Source organism: Cajanus cajan, chromosome 4 (assembly GCF_000230855.2).
Source record: "Cajanus cajan strain Asha chromosome 4, NIPB_CcT2T_4, whole genome shotgun sequence".
NCBI classification, from domain to species: Eukaryota; Viridiplantae; Streptophyta; class Magnoliopsida; order Fabales; family Fabaceae; genus Cajanus; species Cajanus cajan.
Window position 1 is genome coordinate 966,498 of NC_138520.1, and position 16,513 is coordinate 983,010.

The 16,513-nt window shown below is 29.5% G+C and overlaps 2 protein-coding genes across 4 annotated transcripts; both read right to left on the reverse strand.

The window, feature by feature from the left end:
• Positions 1-4,030: 4,030 nt before the first annotated feature.
• On the reverse strand, positions 4,031-8,075 carry LOC109801855 (COBRA-like protein 1). Its single transcript, XM_083073249.1, has 6 exons — positions 7,289-8,075; positions 7,111-7,190; positions 6,325-6,778; positions 5,901-6,060; positions 5,546-5,808; positions 4,031-5,275 (listed from the first exon to the last, which is right to left on the reverse strand). Exons 1-6 carry the CDS (start codon positions 7,362-7,364, stop codon positions 4,980-4,982), a joined length of 1,329 nt encoding a protein of 442 aa, XP_082929375.1. The 5' UTR covers positions 7,365-8,075; the 3' UTR covers positions 4,031-4,979.
• Positions 8,076-11,377: 3,302 nt separating this feature from the next.
• On the reverse strand, positions 11,378-15,286 carry LOC109802840 (uncharacterized). Of its 3 annotated transcripts, none has more exons than XM_020364240.3 (5): positions 14,742-15,286; positions 12,889-13,185; positions 12,531-12,746; positions 12,302-12,430; positions 11,378-11,742 (listed from the first exon to the last, which is right to left on the reverse strand). In XM_020364240.3, the coding sequence occupies exons 1-5, from the start codon at positions 14,982-14,984 to the stop codon at positions 11,524-11,526; spliced, it is 1,104 nt and encodes a 367-aa protein (XP_020219829.1). In that variant the 5' UTR covers positions 14,985-15,286; the 3' UTR covers positions 11,378-11,523. The 3 variants fall into 3 exon arrangements, with proteins under 3 accessions (XP_020219829.1, XP_029128087.1, XP_020219830.1); XM_029272254.2 differs by lacking the exon at positions 14,742-15,286 and adding an exon at positions 13,894-14,714; XM_020364241.3 differs by lacking the exon at positions 14,742-15,286 and adding an exon at positions 13,370-13,877.
• Between the last annotated feature and the right edge of the window lie 1,227 nt (positions 15,287-16,513).

Genomic DNA, 16,513 nt, shown 5'->3' on the forward strand with positions numbered 1-16,513 from the left:
ATTTGTATTTGCATGAAAATTTTAGTGTTTAACTTTTATATATTATTAGTATAGAATTTTACACCATCACATTAACTAAAATCATATAATTTTTTGACATTATTAGTACATAATAATATTTATTTATTTAATTATTTTATATATACACATACATACGATACGACAGTGTATGTGTGTGCACACACATAGTAATTAGCAAGTATCATTTTAAATAGAACAAATCTATTTTTTTTAATAAAAAAATTATATGAAACAATGGCTATTTTTGTGTCTATGAAAAACACTATCATGAGTCCATTTCTTCATCACCATTATTCATTACACATTAATTAGTAGGAAAAAATAACAAATTACATAAACATCAGAAAGATCTTAAAGGAACTCTAGGAATTCAAAACAACCAAAATCAATGGAAAAAAATCGGGAAGCACACATATCATTTGATTAAAAAAAAAAAAAAGAAGATAAAATCGATATGATGTCTTTTATACAATTTTCTTTATATCTTTTTTACTCTTTTTTATCACATTATCTTTTATATTTTCTTTCATCAGTATAGGACAATTTAATAATTTTAATTTATAATATTAATTTAATAATTAATTAATTAATATGAAATTACTTCACAATTCTCTCACTTGTTTATCAATCTCTACTACACAATGTAGTTTTTCATCTTAATAGAATTACCAAAACAAAAAATAACTGTATTTTTTTCATGTACAAAATGTAAATATCTCTCAATTTAACTTAAATAAAATATAGGCTTAAATATGTTTTTAGTCCCTTAAAATTAAGATAAATTTATTTTTAATCTCTCAAATTTAAAATTAGTCTTTTACTCTCTATAATTTTTTTTTAAAAAAAAAATATTTTAGTTCTTATACTTAATTTTTGTTAAGGAATCTCTGAAATAATATCGCATAAAATTTATCTACTAATATCTCCTATTAATGAGAACATTACCTTATACCCAAATGATGATATATAATTGTTTCAATCTATAACATATATATATATATATATATATATATATATATATATATATATATATTATTAGTGACTTGAGGGACAAACATTTTTTTTAAATTATAAGAATTAAAAATAATAATTTTAAATTTGAGTAATTAAAAATAAATTTAACTTAAATTTAGAGGCTAAAAATATATTTAAACATAAAATATATGTAGAGAAATGAAATATCTCGATTCAATTAATAATAATAACATGATTAATTGCGATCCTAAAATTATTATATTAAGGCAGAGAAAATGTTGTTCTGATGTTACATTAGCTGGCTGGGAGAAGAGAAGAAACAAGAAGCTGCTCACAAGTGTATTATCATTAATCTTGAATAACAGAAAATAAAAAACTAAAAAAAAAAATTAATTTTTTTGAGCAAGAATTAATAATAATTGTTTATTTGAATTATTGTTGGTAGAACCATAGTTTAAAACTTGGAATAGTAATTAGTTGGCTAGAGACACTAAATCAATAAATGAGTTAGTAATGAAATCAATATAAATAAAATATAACATAGACCATTCTGACCAAGGGCTACTCAGTGGGATATCCTAAATGTCAAAGCAGAAGATAAGAGCATTGGTAATTCTGAGAAGAACACCACTACAATTGAAAATGGACGTTATGGAAACATACACGTACAACATGAAAAATCATATGTGGTAAGGACAAGCTTCAGACCAGTTGGAATGGCTGGATGTCAACCTGAGTGTGGAGAAAGAAGAATACAAAGAGAAGTTGAAAGATAAAACTTCTTCGGAATAATTGATTAAATAAGTACGTGAAAGTTTCCTATAAACTTTTATGTGCAAAATTTTGTTTTGTCAAAAACGGACTATATCCATCCAATGATACTAAATCTATTAATAATGTAATTAAATATATGGATTTTGGATATCTAATTTTGATTTATGTAGGAAATAATATAAGTTTAATTTCAAGGCTTGTAATGATAGATTTTTAGGGTTAATTAAATAGTATGGTTAGGTCTCATTTGTCGTTATAATAACAAATAATTGTTCTTTAGGTTTATTCCATTAAAGATCCTAAAATATTGAAACGTGTGATTAGATAAAGGAAGATTTGACTACTTCATTGTAAAAATTTTAACAATGTATACATAATTCATAGGAGTATACTCAATCACTTTTTTAACAATATTCTTATAAAGTGTATTATTTATTGGTGCTTTAGATTTATATAAAGTGTAATTGATTTGATATATTTTTCTTACATTTGATATTGAGGCTTATTTTATACGTTTTATGACTTTTGTTAATTCTTAATGGGTTGTTGTGACGTCTTTGGATTAAGGTGAATGGGTGTTGGGTTATTTTGAATTGTTAATTGCATTGATGTTGTCGGTAATTCATGTTAGATGATTAATTGATTATTTCAATCATATCTCCAATTTATACGTAGTGATTAAATTTTAGCTATTATGTATTTTTGTTAACTACATATATTCTAAATTAATTAATGAGTGTTTATTATATTAATTTTAATTTCAATTATTACCCATTGTTATCTTATCTTATTCGAATTTTATTGTGAATATTGTTATTCAGGGTGTTGGTATGTGATGAATTTCAATGATTGTTCTTGTTGAATTACAATAAATAATTAGAGATAAACTTTTCACAATTAATGAGTTGTTTGACTAAGTGATACTAGTGAGCTTAAAATGTGAATTTCAATTGCAATTATCTTTTAATTACGCCTGTAATGTTACATTTGCAATTGAAAAACATGTATGTTAATCTTAGATGGTAGGAAAGCAAATTTGATTTGATATAGGGTTGAACTCGCACATTATTGTAATACCAAGTATTTAAATATAATTTCTGATAGTTATGAAGTTTTAAATTGATGACATCAATTGTTACTAATTTAATTGTTAATTATTATAAGCTTTTGTAATTGTTAATTTCATTTGAATGAATATATTTACCTATTAGAATTCATTTATGCTTGTGAGGTTGGAGTATTCATTTAACTGTTATGAATTATTTTTAAGAAAACAAAAGACTAAAAAAAGGTATAATTATATATAGTTGGTTGAATTTGTTTGAAACCTCACACATGAATTTAATTAGATAATAATAGGAAGAATATTATACAATTACTATTTATCAATTATCCTTATTATATAATTCTAATTTAAGTGTCAACTAAATTGATGTTTAAAAGGTTTTCTTATAGTTATTGATATTATTAGATTAACTAATATTAATTTTAATTTATAAGTTAATTGAAATTATATAACTCTTTAAATTATATTTTTTATTTGTTTTAAAATTCACTTTGCACCACTGGAAGAGAAAATTTATTATTTAATACTTGAATTGAATTCATAGTGTCTAATATTTGTTGTTCGAATATAGTTGTTATTTATGAGAGCAAGTATTTTAATTAAAATTGTTATTATGATATGATTATAATTTGAATTGCTGGACTTAAGTTGCAATTTTTTTAATTGAATTAATGTGTAATTATTATATATTATATGACAACTAAATTGACATTTACTTGTTAAAGTTTTGTCTCCACATCTAAACTTCATGAAATTAAAAAAATAAAGTTAAAGTACAATATAGAAGAATATACATATTTCAGAATGTATGCAAAGAATGATATTTTTTTTATATACTATTGTAGGTTAATTAAGAATTAGTTTTAATATGATTTTTAAAGCATTTACTATATATTAGCATAAATAAATATTTCATATCTCCGTGTGTATTTTGTCACATGTTAGTAGGTATGTGCACATTCTTTTCAAAGTTATTTACATCTTCAACTTTTTACAAAACGAGGTAACACAGCTTCCAATTTCTTTTTATCGTTTTCACTCTTATCCATTCTATTATCTCTTTGAGAACAATTTATGAGTTATTTAGACTGCATTCATTTCAATGACACTATATTTCACTAGGAATTTAGAAAGAATATGGGAGAGAATAGTGTTAGGCCGTTAGTGCACCTCTTTTAACATGCATTCTATTATTAATTAAATTTGTTAAAAAAAATGACATTAATTAATTACAAAAAGAATACGTATATGATTGTTAGGAACATTTTTCAATAATAATTAATTACCAAATAGTATGTGACAATGAATCTGCACTATATTGAAAACAAAATTAATTACAAAAAATATTATATATTGACTAAAGATTTAAATTAATTCATAGTATTTTGGTAAAATAAAAAAAAAATAACGTAAGAGAAAATTTAGAAGGAGTCGAGACAAATAATTTTTTCAAAATGATATTATGTATCTTTATAGTAATGCAAGTGTAAAATTTTTCACACCAATCGCTTATGATCATTAAACTCATCTTTATACTATTTTTTGTCTCATATTGATTATAAATTAAGATTTTTACATACATATTAATGACATAATAATTGTATCACTTTTTATATATAAATTAACTAAAATAATTCATTTTCTTAATAAATATATATTACTTTAAATTATGGTGGTTGAATAATTTATAAAGAAATAAATTATTAAAAAAATATTATATTAAAAAATGAGAACATCATTTATTTAAAATATTTTCTAAATACTAAAAGTGCAATCATTATAGAATGGGGAGAGTAATACTAAAGAAATGTGTCTGGCTTCCATTTGATAAAAGTCTAAAAGAATAAAAATATTTTTTTTTATTGTTAGCTAAAACTTATTGAATAAAAGTATGATTCTATATTTTAATAAAAAGTGAGAGTTACAAAATAAATTTTTTCCCATAAAAGAAAAGAAAGTGTACTAGAAAAATGGTTACAAACATTTCTGATAACGAATAACTAATTGTTGTACATGGAAAGCCATAATAACTTCCTTTCCAACCCATACAGTTCCAACTACAATTTTCACAATGATAAATATATTACAAGAAAATACAGAGGATTCTTCAAAAGCATCAAAATTGAGGTATATATGTTCAGAATCAAAGGAGTAGTAGGGCAAGAAACAAAAGGATCAATGAAAGACTGAAAACACAGTAAGTTGGTCGTAAACTTGAGCTACCATTTGGTAACATAGGAAACGTGTCAGGTAAAGGCATTTCACAGTTCTCCCCGTTGAAATATATTCTTCTCGGAAATGGCCATCCATTACGTACTGTGAAAGAATTTGGATCTTTATCCAATAGTATTTCTGTTGTCACAAGACCCACTCCATCCTTATCAGAATGCAATAGCTCACTGTTGTAATAATCTATCCCCCAAAAAAGCGAAACCCCATCTGTAATAATTTATTTGTTAACACTTCAGTATACTATACGAGTTTATCAATGCAACGAATATAATTGTCAATTTGTCATCAACGGGTTATGCTATATTTAAACATATACTTATTATAAGTAGGTAAATTTAAGATTTCTTAATCAGCATGATGATGAGTCACAATAAATCTAATGATTCTAGTTTTGTATGAATTGAATTATTGAAGTAATGCTTTTGATTAAATATTATTGTTAGATGAAGTGTATCATCAATGATAATAAGAAAGTACCATGGAGCCCAAGAGTGGGAAGTTTAGAGCTGTTGAAGCTGTAAGTTGTTGCGTTTTGGGAGAAACCAGGATGTTGAACCAGCACGTTCCAGTTTGAGTAGTTTCTGTTGTAATTGTAGTTAGAAATTGTGAGCTTGACCCTCCACTGCTTCATATAGTTGTTCTTGAAATGCCAATGGACTCGAACTGGGCACATGTGGTCGGTGCATTCAACAATTTCAGTTTTGCTGTCCTCACTAGACCGCGTCAAGGGATCGCTAGGCCTGCAGGTTAGATAAACACACAAAGGAATATGGAAAGAGCACTTAAATGGTAACGCGCGCACATCACACAAATTTGAGCAATTAAAATACACCTTATGCAAGATGCTGTGTTTTTATCTGCTTCTCTGCATCCACAACTACAATTACGGCAAGATGTGATGGAGGGATTGTAAAATGATGAGAGGGAAACACAGCATACTGGCAATGTGTTTGCTATGAAACTGGAGTATGTACATGATGACTTCCAAGTTCCTGGAATACAAAATGTTACATGTGTGCTATTAATCAACACAATACACTAAAAGTGTGAAACATCTAATTAGAGATTGACATGAATGATAAAATTGTTGACTTTTGTAATAACTGCTTTAAAAGTCATTTATAGTATAATTTCTAAATCTAATTGATTGAGTGTGTGTGTCTCATGCTTCTTTAATTCTATTTGAGGGAACTTTCTTTGAGTGCTACAACAAAAGAAGAATCATTTGTTGTATGAGAAAATATTACATAACTTACTGAGAACAGGAACTTGTCTCAGTCCCCCAAAATCTGAGGACACTGTAGGATTAGTTTCAAGAAAGGGGCTACAAGTATAACCAGGACCTGGGGCCATCAATGTAAGACTATTAGGTGCTTGTCCAAGAGGGTTATCTCCCAAGTTGCGGACTTCAAGTTCAAATGAAGAGAATGCATTGGAAGGGTCAATAGAGGAGGCAGAGAGGAGGCCTCCACGACAACAATGTTCTGACCTGTTTTGTGAGTCATCTGGAGAGAGATCCACTATGATGGGATCTTTCCTGCAGGAATGTGGCATCTGAGAACCGCTGTAAGATGAGCAATTCCCTCTGTCAGTTGCTATGGCACCACTCATTGACCATATCACTTCATTGTTATCCCATGTCCATCCTAGCTTCCACCCTGGTTTGTCTATATGACGATATAGATAGTAGTTTTGAAGGGTCACCCTTGCCTGCACAAAATTCAAGCTAGTTGTGATTCATAACTTTATATTATATGTTACAAAATAGTAGAACTTGATCATTTAGTTAGTGTGGAAAAAAAAAATTCAACTCCAAATGCTTTTATTCAGAGTAATTTGCAGACCAAATCTATTATAGTCTATACAGTGTATCAATGACCAAGTTGATTGGAAATTTTTAATTTTCATTGTATAATTTATCTATCAATAATTCCTCAAGCTCCTGGATAATTTTTGGTACACTTTGTTGAGCATAACTGTGAAGCTACTAAGTGTGTGGTTGAAAAATCAATATTGCGGTTTAAGCCTGTGATTGTACTAACCAGATATCCATGATCTGTACGTTGGTAAATGTCAAAAGTTACCGTAATGTTCCCATTTGGATCCAACGGGTCATAGCAATCTGCAGAGAAGGTTGAGAACTAAGAAAATATGCAAAGGAGAAAAAAAAAAAAAAGGCTAATGAGAACAGAAGAGAAGAAGCAAGGAGAAGTGCATTGCCTGATATAGTGCACAGAGCAATTAAGAGTATCCACTTGAGAATAGGAGGATATACGCGATGCACAATCAGCACCATTTTTTTGTTGCTCTGAAAATGGGCAGGTTTAGGTGCCTTTGCTAATAAGTAGTGTATCAATCTAGAGAAACCCGTTATGTGTTGCTTCTTATTAAAATACTCGGATTAAACAAAGGGGTCATTGGAAATATCAGCAGTTATTACGACTAGACAAATCATGCATTTAGCTACTATTTCAAAATATTCCACTCTAAGGCATGCTAACAAGCTACAGAATAATATTTTGGACAAATTACAATAGATCCTCTTGACCAAAACTTGCTAAGGTCTCATGTTTTCTTGACCTGTCATTTCTCTTGAGACTGTTTTATGTGAGATGGATTTTACTTTTACATAATACAAAGTTTTTTCTATATGTTTTTTTTTTAATAATTTTTTTTAATTCAACCCATTTTCTTTAGTTATTTACTAGACCAATTGATTTCAAAGCCAATCCAGATAAGTGTTGAAATCGATTATGATAGCACTGAGGCACTTGGACTTTTTTTTTATAGTTTTTGTTAGACCTTATGCGAATATTGATTGGAAGTTAAGTAATTATTTTCTACAGCTTAATGTATTCAAATTTTACTCATAAGTTTCTTGATGGAATTAATTCCTGTTTTTGTTTTTACTTATGAAAATCAATTATAATCACAGGGTACAATTTTGAAGCTATATCAGCTATAGCAATTAAAGCAAAAGACGGTAAAACAACATAAAAAAAAAAAAAAAAAAAAAAACACGTAAATTCTCGATAAGAGACAAGCCAAAAATTAGCTAAACTATCTTTTACTTGATTTCCTTCACGGAACGCATGACACCAACACATATCACCTCCAGCTACCTTGAATGAATAAATACTTTGTACTAAGCGAAAACATGAATGATAAGATGTGCACCCTTCCTGTAACAAGGAGGTTGCGATTGTGGAATCAGATTCCACCAGGAAGCTTCTAAAACCTTTATTCCAAGCAAGTGTAATATGTCAATGTGAGTAGTTTACAACTCAACATGTAAAATCAAACAACAACCAATGTTTGCAGCATAAGAGAAGATAATTGCCAGAATCGCCTTTGTTGCAGTAAGATAAGTATCACAATTAAGTTTAAATTGCTCGTGTAGTGGTGGTTGCCACCTAGCCTGCTTCTGAACGCCAGGCACTCCACCAGTAGCCGTAAACTTGGCCACCTCCAAACAAGAAGTTGAAATAGACTCCACAGTAGCAATAATACGCATGTACATATCATGAGGCTGGGATTGTATCCTATAAAATACACAAGTTTTTGCACAACCATAACACCTCCAATGCTAGCTACAACAAAAACACAACTCCAACATCTGTTGATCAAACTCAAACTCAAGATAAAAGACATGATCTAGTTAATTTTGATGATTACAAATAAGTCTCTTGATAGATAAGAGTACAAATTATATTTTGTTTTGAGTTTTAAGTTTCATGATAGATAAAAATACAAATTATATTTTGTTTTGTGTAATTTTAAGTTTTGTTATTTGTGTGTTTGGTACTTGGTAAGTAAATTAACCTTTTATCTTTATTTAAATGATGATGGATGATTTAAAAATGTGTTAGAATTGAATAATAATAAAAAATAATATAAAAAATTAAAATATTAAATTTTTACTTAAAGTAATAAATTATTTCAAGTAATAATTAATTAATTATTTTATTTTTTAATAATTAAAGGAGCAGTTGCTATAATAATCAATTATTCAATTCAGCAACTCATTATCATATATATTAGTTTATTAATGATATATAATCATCTTTTTCTATTACAAATTTAAAATGATATTTTAAAATTATAAAAATACACTTAAATATATTAAACTAATAAGCACATGATTATTTTTTAAAATTATATTTATTAATTATTATGATAAAAAGTATGTTTTAAATCAAATAACATTCTGCTTTAGACGAATATAAAATAATTAGCAGTTCTTTCCGTTAAGAACATGCTGTACGAGGACAGTTAAGAACAGGTTCTCATAGAACACAGCCATGTGTAAGTCCTTTCTGTCGAGCACATACCTGAAATGTGCACTCGACTAGAATAGCGTATTATTGTTGGATTCCAAAAGATAAAAATATAATTTGCATTTCGTCTTCGGTATAAAAATAATATATTTTTCTTTTAAAAAATGAATTGTCTAGTGGTCTTGGTATCACCTACGCGTACATATCATGTTTCACAAAGCATATACTTAAATTTTCTTCCATATATAGCTGCTATTTATGAGGAGCCAGCGGTACCCATGTACAATACAGAGAAAGCATTGCATTCCAAAAGGATAAAAAAAACATAGTTTATGTTAAAAACTCAAAATATATTACAGAATCTATAAACATGATATACATTTTTTATTAGACCATGATGTAGTTTTAAAGTAAAGTTTCTGATGGTTTGTTGATTGGGTTTCAAAGTGTAAATATTAGTTTCTCCTTCGCGTCACATTAAAAAAAAAATAAATTTAACGTGTCATGTTTAGTTTTTGAACATAATATTAATTACATATTTTTTTAATTATATTCTAATAATATTATGTCAAAAATTGATTATTGTGTTTTATTTTTTAATAAAAAATTAATTATAAATTTATTTTATAAAATTATTAATTTATTTATTAGTTTTTTTTATATATATGTAAAATAAGTCAGAAAGGAGACTTATTATGAATCGACTGAAATATTATGTTTGTTGGATTGGATAACGTCTTGGTGACAGGGTAAATTGTGGAGAACAAGAAGGGATATGTTTCCTTGATTGTGTCCAAAACTTATCCATATCATAGATTTATACGCAGCTACAATATCCAACAGTTCCCATGCCCCCAACAACTATGTAATGCAACATCACTACCTTAGGGAGGGACAGCTGGTCCTCAAACTCTTTATTTTTCCCCTAAAAGTTGACCTTTTTTTTTCCTTCAAAGCTTCACCGCCTCACAGTAGATTGATTTTCCGGAAAATTACTAAAATTGGATTGTTTGCGCCTAAGCAATTGCAAAATTAATTTCCTTTCATTACTTTTTTTCTTTAATTTCAATAATTTGTGAGCCGTTAAAAGTTTTACACAAAGTTGCTTTCATACGTTACGTATTTTAGCCATCGTATTTGAATCATGCTGAAAGTGATAAAAAAAACTGACAGAGTCATAAGTTTGCAGGTTGTGAAATCACTAACCGCGCCATCCTTGTGGAGACTCGAGAGTTGTTATATCATTTATTTTTAAATTATCAACCCTTATCACCTCAATTTTTTTAACAGACTTTTGCCACCGATATTGATTCATGATTGAATTTTGGTTAGTACAAAGAGCTAATTCAAAAAGAAAATCGTTGCTACAAGTGGTCACTAAATAGTCCTTGATTAAGTATTGAGATTCAATCCTAACCGATAAGAATGGGTTTTGCATAAATGCTGAGTTTGTTTTCTACCATATATGGAGATGGCAAGACCAAACACGAGTAATTGTGGAGTAATTTTTTTTTTTATCCAAATACAAAAGAGATTAAAGAAGCAAGTTCGATTTTCTTTCCAAATATCAGTTGACATGTTCTCAAATTCATGTTGAAGAGGCAACTATGCCTAATTATGCCTTTGCACAAGTCAAACAATAATTTAATTGCACAAGGAATATCCTCTAGCCGGCTTGGTGCCACATCCCAAATTTCTTCAACATTTTTGGCTCTGCCTCTTGAACGCTGTAATTGCATGCAAAAACAACAAAAGATCCAAGAAAACATGGTGTATGCCTAACAGAATCCATATTGATTTGAATTTACAACTTTTCCTTTGCTCCTTATTCATTCAACAATCGTCCAAATGCTACTACTTATACTATACTTTCGAAGACTGTGATTTGAAAAAGGTATGTCATATTACAATATTAATTCTGTTTTTTTATGTTGCCATCAACGGCCTATATATCTGTCTACATTACAACTGAAGTAATCAACACGTCCCAACAAGGGTAATTAACAGTTTGATTTTTTTCCTTTCCATGGCATTCTATAATTTTTCAAATTTATAAATAATCCAACTGCATACAAAGTGGAAGTTACTTCTCAAAAGACAAACTATGTCTGTAACAAATTGCATCAATAAATTTTTTTTATTGTATTTAGTTTTTGGCCGGTCTTAAACATGAGACAATTATGCTGTTTCACTAGAAGATGGCTGCAAGAGTATAGAAGATGAGCCTAAAGGCTCATGCACAACTGAATTTGAAGAAACAGATATGGGATTGCCCTCTAACTGCAACATGATACTCCCCAGTATTTCAGTTAAAATTTTCTTGAATTCGTCTTCTTTAACCGTCTTTGTGTCATCCGCATTCACCATCTTAAAGGCTTCACTAATAATCTTATCCATCTGTAAAATCAAACACGTGGCGTTTTAATCTCTGGCTCTGGAAAAGGCAATGAACATAAACTGTAATACATCATTGTATCTCATGCTATGCATTGCTGGCAGAGTGATGACCTTAAGAACTTAAACACTAGAAGTAGCACTGATCCATGCCAACTAAGATTTTTGAGCTTATATTGAGTATCATAACATAAATTGTACCAGCACCGGTTTATAAACAATAGTACTAATAACACTTCAATAGAATATAATTTATACTCTACTATAAACTTTCGCAGTAGCATTGACTCAAGCCAATAGTGATTTTTGAGCTTCTAGTGAGTATCATGAAACAAATTGCTCCAGGATCACTTATAAATGATGGTACTAAGTAAGAACACTTCAATATTACATGTGACAATCTCTCCTATATTTTCTGCCTAGTTTAGTTCTTTTTTACCAAAATCACTGTCCAGCAGCATAAAAATTCAATGAGCGAAAGCAATTGACAAATAGATGAATGAATCCAAAGTAAGTTGGAATGTGGATGGATTGATTTTGTCTGTTCGCATTGGCAACATACCTCTTCAATTGCACCAACTGGAGGTAAACCAGCAGATGGGGACACCAGATCTAGTGCCACCCGCAAATAGTCCTTTGATATTTTTCCATTGTGATCTTTTGGCAGATTGTCTAAAGCTAAGTTCAATGTCTGCATCACGCGATAGATAGGTGAATTTCATATATGGAAGTTTGAACAAAGTAAATTCAAAACAAGAATGAAAGTGCAATAAATGACAATAAAAATAAACCCTGTCTAGTTCAAACTTGTTGGATAAAAGTCTCTTGATGCCGCGTCCATCAAATGTGTTTTCACTGTGGGCAACAATGACGGGTTTCTCTTTAAGAAATTCAACTACATTCAATGCCACTTTCTTAAATTCTTCCAAAAATGTCTCTTGAGCCACAGGCTTGTCCAAAGTAGGGCCAGCTTGAGACAGTGCTGGATCCACAATGTTGTTGAAAACCTTGATGAAAAAAAAAAAAAAGATAAGCCACATATTTCCTTTAACCATGCTTTGATCACAGAAAGTTCTAGTTTAAAAAACAAGTACTTAGATAGGTAGAAAAACATCTTTCAAGGACACAATAGTTGCATTATTCGTTTACCCAAGAATCTGAGGTGGGAGGAATTCCTTGATCAACAGACAGTCTCCCAAAAGCTTCAATTACATGTTCGTGAAGTGACCCACTTGGCGACTCAATCTGAGAGAAAATGGATGTCATTTCAGCTTCATAGCTTGGACCATTAACAAACTCAAGGAAATCTTCCCCATCAATGCGGAGTATAACAATAGGGTCTCGCTTCAGTCCAGCAGCCATGCCCAAAAGAATGTCTGAGAGAACCTCTTTGAACTCAGTCTTGCTCACTTTTTCTTGCTTGCCATGGGTGAACTCATTCAAGACCTATAGGACAAGTCAATAGAAAATTTTCCTCTTGTTCCATTATCAATGCAAATTAATGTATGGAAATCAGATAGTACATGCAGAAATTATAAAAAAAAACTTGAAGACTTCTATTGAAAAATAATGACAAATCAAATTCTTTATCAGAGAAATATAATGAATGAAGTTAGACATCTTGGTTTACCTCAAATAGACAAATACCTATACCCCACAAACACTATATTGATCCTATGTAACACCAAAATGGATCCATGATAATAGTACTTCATATTTCATAACAAACAGACTAAAAGGAAAATAACTAAAGGGAAAAGCCCTCCGATAAATCCTCATTGTATGCTAACACGTCATTAATTTAGAAATTAGAATCATATTGCTTCTGTTTCTTTCTTGTGGTTAAGGTGTCTTGTACTCTAAATTTTTTTTAGCATTTATTGTTTTCCCATATTTAGCACATAATTAGGTAAAGAGATTTGCTTTCTTCCAAAGCATGCCATTAAAGGAACATCTTTACTTGTCCACAGATGGAGCACTAGCAGTTTGGGTCCCAGGATTTCATCATTAACTATAATAATAGATTAACTTTTTGCTACTCTTAAGTCTAGTATAAACTATGAGTTTTCTAGTTCTTCAGCAGTAGGGTCTGGTATCAAGTATGGATTAAACTTTAAAGATTAAAAAGCACGGGCCATCAATAACTTAACATACATTAGCGGTTAAAATTGCCAGCTAGACTTTGTTTATTCCACCATATACGTCACCCTTTTCTGCCTCCTGGGAGATAATAAAAAGCAAAATGGAGCAGGCCAAGTAATTGCAACAGACAAGGCAGATTTCCACAGGACCGACCAAGGTAACATGGATGATGGATTATGATACTTCTGGGACCAGCTAGAAGTCAAAATTTTGAGAACTTGTTCTTGAAAGCAAGCATCATACTAACAATAATGCTAAAAAGCATATTGCCATTTAATTTTTTTTTTTTTATCCCAAGTTCAGACATAGACTGTTTCTTCATCAACATCTAAAGCATTAAACAGCTATAGACTATAGAGTCTGCAAAGGAGCTACATATACAGAAAGAAAAAAAATTAACAAATGGAAACCAAAAGACATGGGAACCGAAACAAATCAGATGACGGTAATGAGTATTTTATTGACGATAAGTTAACTATTTTTTAGTCATGATAATATTGTCATGGAAAGGATTAAAATAATAAGCATACTGCCAAAGCTTAAGCCAATGCAAAAGTCAAAAGCTAAGTAGCCCCTTATAACATCAATCTTGGTAGCAAGTCGGTTTGACACTTTGTAGAAACTGATTTGAGTCTTATCGCTTATTTTCTAAGGGAGAATTATAAACAACTGACAAAGACTAGTTAGTTCAATAGCAATTTCTTTCAAATAAAGCCATGTATATTTTCTTTCAAGTTTAACCCCCCACCCAACATTGCTAAGATTCCAATCCAAGATATTTTGAGAACAAGACAAATTAAAAAACATTGAAGCCAAAAAAGAGAGTGGAGATTATTGGGCAAGAAAAAGAAAAATAGAACCTCAAAATAGATGTGATCAGAATCAGGACTAGTGCCTTGAGCAGGCAAACCAAGACCAGCACCGATGTCGGCAACAGCAGGTTCAAGTTCCTTCATGGAGAGTTTCCCATCTCTGTCCTTATCCAACTCATCAAACTTATGGTCCACGAAGTTGCTGAAAACTTGCTCATTTCCAACTAACTCCATAATCTTGGAACCATCCACAATCTCTCCCTTCCCACCATTTTTACTCTTGTTCTCCATTTCGTTGTTTTTTCTCACCTCTCTTCACAGGAACTAAACTGAGGTGTAACACTAACACTGACACTAATACTAACACAAAGGAACTAAACTAAGGAGCAAGGAAAGGAAGAAGGTTATTATTATTGTAACAGTCAGCAATGGTGTGAACTGTGAACCCCACACGTGGCTCCCTAAACAATGTTTACATATGTAAATCTTACGATATCTTATTATATAAATATAAGAGAAAAAGGGCAAACACAGCATGTGCTAAAAAATGTTGGTCCTTTGTTTTAGCAATTGGCAGTTACTTTACTTCATCCACCCCCGAGCAGACCTGCTTTGACCCTTTTCCACCTCTTTCGCAGTGAAATTCATTGTACTTTTAGTTGTTATTTGATGCGATTTTATATACTCTTTCTCTCTTTTGTTTGTGTATGTTACTTAATTCATTTAATATTTTTATAGTGTAAATGTTTATATAAGGAATCCAATATAGAAACATGTTAAATAAGATTTAAATAAATTATTTTGATACGTTTTAAAATACTACCTTTGATACTAATTTTTATAAGATAAAAAAAAATCTTTAATATTAAGAAAAATTAAGATTTTACTACATCAATTAATACATTACAAAAATCTTTTTCCAAAACTACACTTAAATTAATAAGATATTTTTAAAGTTTTTGTCTCTCCCTTTAAAAAGAAAGGGGCTGGCCTTAAAAAAAGAGAGAGAGAGACTATTTATATTTTAAGAGATATAAATTAAATAAATTTTATTTATTTATTGATCTCAAATATTATAAAATGTTTTTTTTAAAAGAAATTAATGTTTGAAATGTAATAGATTTTATAAAAAAGAAAAAAATAAAAAATCAACTTAAAAACTTAGGTCATATAATAAAGATTTAAAATAGTAAAGTTTAAGTTTAATTACTTTTTTATCTCTATAATTTTATTAATTTTATCTTTTAATTTTTATAACTAAAAATATTTTCATTTCAGTAAAAGGATAACAGTTGGAAAATCTTTAGTAATGTGAATTATAAGAGAATTTAATTATCATTTTGACCTAAAATATTCAAATGAATATAATCTACCTCTTTGTAAAATCCTTTCTTTTTCTCTCTCTCTCTATATATATATATATGAGTGTCATATTAAGGATATGAGTTTGTTTTCAACAATCTCAACCCCTTAAAATACATATGAATCTTATCCTTATAATAAGTCTATGATCTATATTTATAATTGTACTTAAGTTTGTACAAGAATCGTGGAAATTACAATCTTGATTAATTCTAAAGGAGTTAATTCGATAAGAAATTCGTGAGTAATCTTGAAATTTGACATTTTCGATCAGATGACGATCTAGAGGGTACAATACCCTTCATACTCATTTGTTAATAGCTTGAAGGACCTTTATTTGACCTACTCGGTCAACTGGAGATATGTTTAATCAAATGAGGAGTTGCTCGATCAATTAGAGACTTAAAAGGTATAGTTTCATTTTAGTTGTTAACAATATTATTTTTTTTAGTCCCTTT

Excerpts from the sequence above, each read along its gene's own strand:
- LOC109801855 (XM_083073249.1), bottom strand. The coding sequence starts at position 7,364 with ATGGTGCTGATTGTGCATCGCGTATATCCTCCTATTCTCAAGTGGATA. Across the intron at positions 7,191-7,288 it reads TGCTCTGTGCACTATATCAG|ATTGCTATGACCCGTTGGAT; the intron begins GCAATGCACTTC and ends CCTTCTCTGCAG. Across the intron at positions 6,779-7,110 it reads GTACAGATCATGGATATCTG|GCAAGGGTGACCCTTCAAAA; the intron begins GTTAGTACAATC and ends AATTTTGTGCAG.
- LOC109802840 (XM_020364240.3), bottom strand. The coding sequence starts at position 14,984 with ATGGAGAACAAGAGTAAAAATGGTGGGAAGGGAGAGATTGTGGATGGT. Across the intron at positions 13,186-14,741 it reads CTGATCACATCTATTTTGAG|GTCTTGAATGAGTTCACCCA; the intron begins GTTCTATTTTTC and ends CTTGTCCTATAG. Across the intron at positions 11,743-12,301 it reads CAGTTGGTGCAATTGAAGAG|ATGGATAAGATTATTAGTGA; the intron begins GTATGTTGCCAA and ends TTGATTTTACAG.